Source organism: Rhizophagus irregularis, chromosome 26 (assembly GCF_026210795.1).
Source record: "Rhizophagus irregularis chromosome 26, complete sequence".
NCBI lineage: Eukaryota > Fungi > Glomeromycota > Glomeromycetes > Glomerales > Glomeraceae > Rhizophagus > Rhizophagus irregularis.
This window is the reverse complement of record NC_089454.1, coordinates 2,804,578-2,806,630: the sequence shown is the minus strand read 5'-3', so window position 1 is coordinate 2,806,630 and position 2,053 is coordinate 2,804,578. Positions and strand designations below refer to the sequence as shown.

Below are 2,053 nucleotides of genomic sequence, written 5' to 3'. Positions count from 1 at the left end.
ATGTTCAGTAGTTCCAGCAATAATACTAATACCATTGCACCAGTTAATGATGATGCCACCACCGCCATAGAAATTTTTATTAATTCCGGAATAAAAGAAAGTTATATTATTGCCCCTCCAGCTGAGAGCTTAGCTTCATCATCAATTGCTGAATCTAGTCATCGTCCTTCCAAATCAAGATCAAACAACACAGTAGTAAACCCAGATCCTGACTCATACTTGGATGAATTATGTCTAATTCCAGAACAATCTCCATCATCTATACGTGCAACTCAAGTTACCTATCAAGAAAAACGACAAGCCGAAGCACAGGCCGTCGCAACTTTCCATGGAACAAGCGCGAAACGATTTCGCCAGCGTTAGCAACATAAACAATATCTAACTCGTATCAATAACGATTACCATCAGAATATAACGAAATATTCAAAATATACGAAGAGCAACAAATATAGAGCTTCACATCGCGTCAATTAAATAAAGAAATGAACACTTTTAACCAACAATTTCCTAACTCACTACACGTTCGAACAACATCATTCCGACACTTCGGACGATACGAAAGAAGTTGAATTAAGACGCAACAAACGAAATGTTAATTCAAATTATAACCTTAATTTTTTCCTACAGTACTAACGCCAAGAAACGATTACGTCCCCTTCCAGACAATCTTCTTGACTCCCTAGAAGCGGGACCATCAACGGACGCTAAATTTTCATTTAATTTTTAATATATCATCATAGCGAGTCATAACACAAAATACATTTATCTAGTAGATTTATAGCTACATCTTTTTATCAATTATTATATTCTCATGACAAACAACTTAGAATAGTGTGAACCACTCCGCGCGTCCTGTGTGTCCCACATAATTAATGTATAAAATTACCGTATTTTTTAATTTTTTTTATCTAAAGATGCAGGTAAGATTCTAATGATTTTCGCGTTACAGTTACTCTACTCTTTTAGTTTTTTATTTTTATTTTCTTCTTCATTTAAAGGAAAAAAAAAAATTTTATTTAATATGCAATCATAAAAAAAGAACCTGATTGGAGTATACAATAATCTAGCTTTGAAAATAATAATTAGAGTAACATTAATTATATGAATTAAGTTTTACGTACCATATACAAATAATAAGTAAATTGAAAATCTTTTCTAATATATCTCAAACATTATTTTTATTTTTAAAAAAAGTAAATAAAATGATTTAAAGTTTCGCAGTATTTTTTTTCAGCATTATAATAAAAATGACCAATTATAAACAACAGAAAGATTTTTATTTTTAGTATATAATCTTTAAAATCAACGACTTTTGATCGAAAATATTGGTAACTCCGGCAAAACAAATTCTACCATTAAAAGTTGATGTATAATTTATTTGAAATGTATTATGATATTTCACATCAACTGTTTTTATTGTTTTTATTAAAAAAAGTCTTGCTTATTAATTTATTTAAATGTTAGTACTTTTTTTTTGTACTATTACTTATTTTAGTCGTAAAATGTCGTAAAATGATTTTGTTTCTTTGTTATTATTTTAATATATATATATATTATTTATTTATTTATTTATTTATTATACTGCATTATTGAAAAAGTTTTTCTATTCTATTTTGAGTCATTAAAATAGCAATAAATTTTATACTGCATAATAACTAATGCTTCTAGAATTTTTATTCAAACATTCGATAATATGATAATATATATTTGTTTGAAGGAGTGTTTATAAATACAGTATAATATCATTATATATATTTTTTTTTTTTTTTTTTAAGATGTACACAACGTTAACTTTATTAAATAAGATATAAAATACAAATAAAAATAAAAATTACAATACTACAAAATTAATAGAAATTAGCTACACTAAGATCTACGACAAAGGGCATGCAATCAGGATAAGCAAACGTGAGTTGAATCACTAGCTACACCCTCAAATCCATCCAGTTTTCTCGCAGAAAAAAGGCCAGACCCACCTTAAATAGTACTGTAATTGAAAGGCACCAAATAAAATAAATTAATAAAATACAATAAATTCTGTAACAATACTATT

General features: G+C 27.5%; 1 protein-coding gene across 1 annotated transcript; it reads left to right on the top strand.

Moving 5' to 3' along the window:
* OCT59_017779 (uncharacterized protein) lies at positions 1-363 on the top strand (the record flags this gene model as incomplete). The annotated part of the gene is made up of 1 exon (XM_066137707.1): positions 1-363. One exon carries the CDS (start codon positions 1-3, stop codon positions 361-363), a length of 363 nt encoding a protein of 120 aa, XP_066004258.1.
* Between the last annotated feature and the right edge of the window lie 1,690 nt (positions 364-2,053).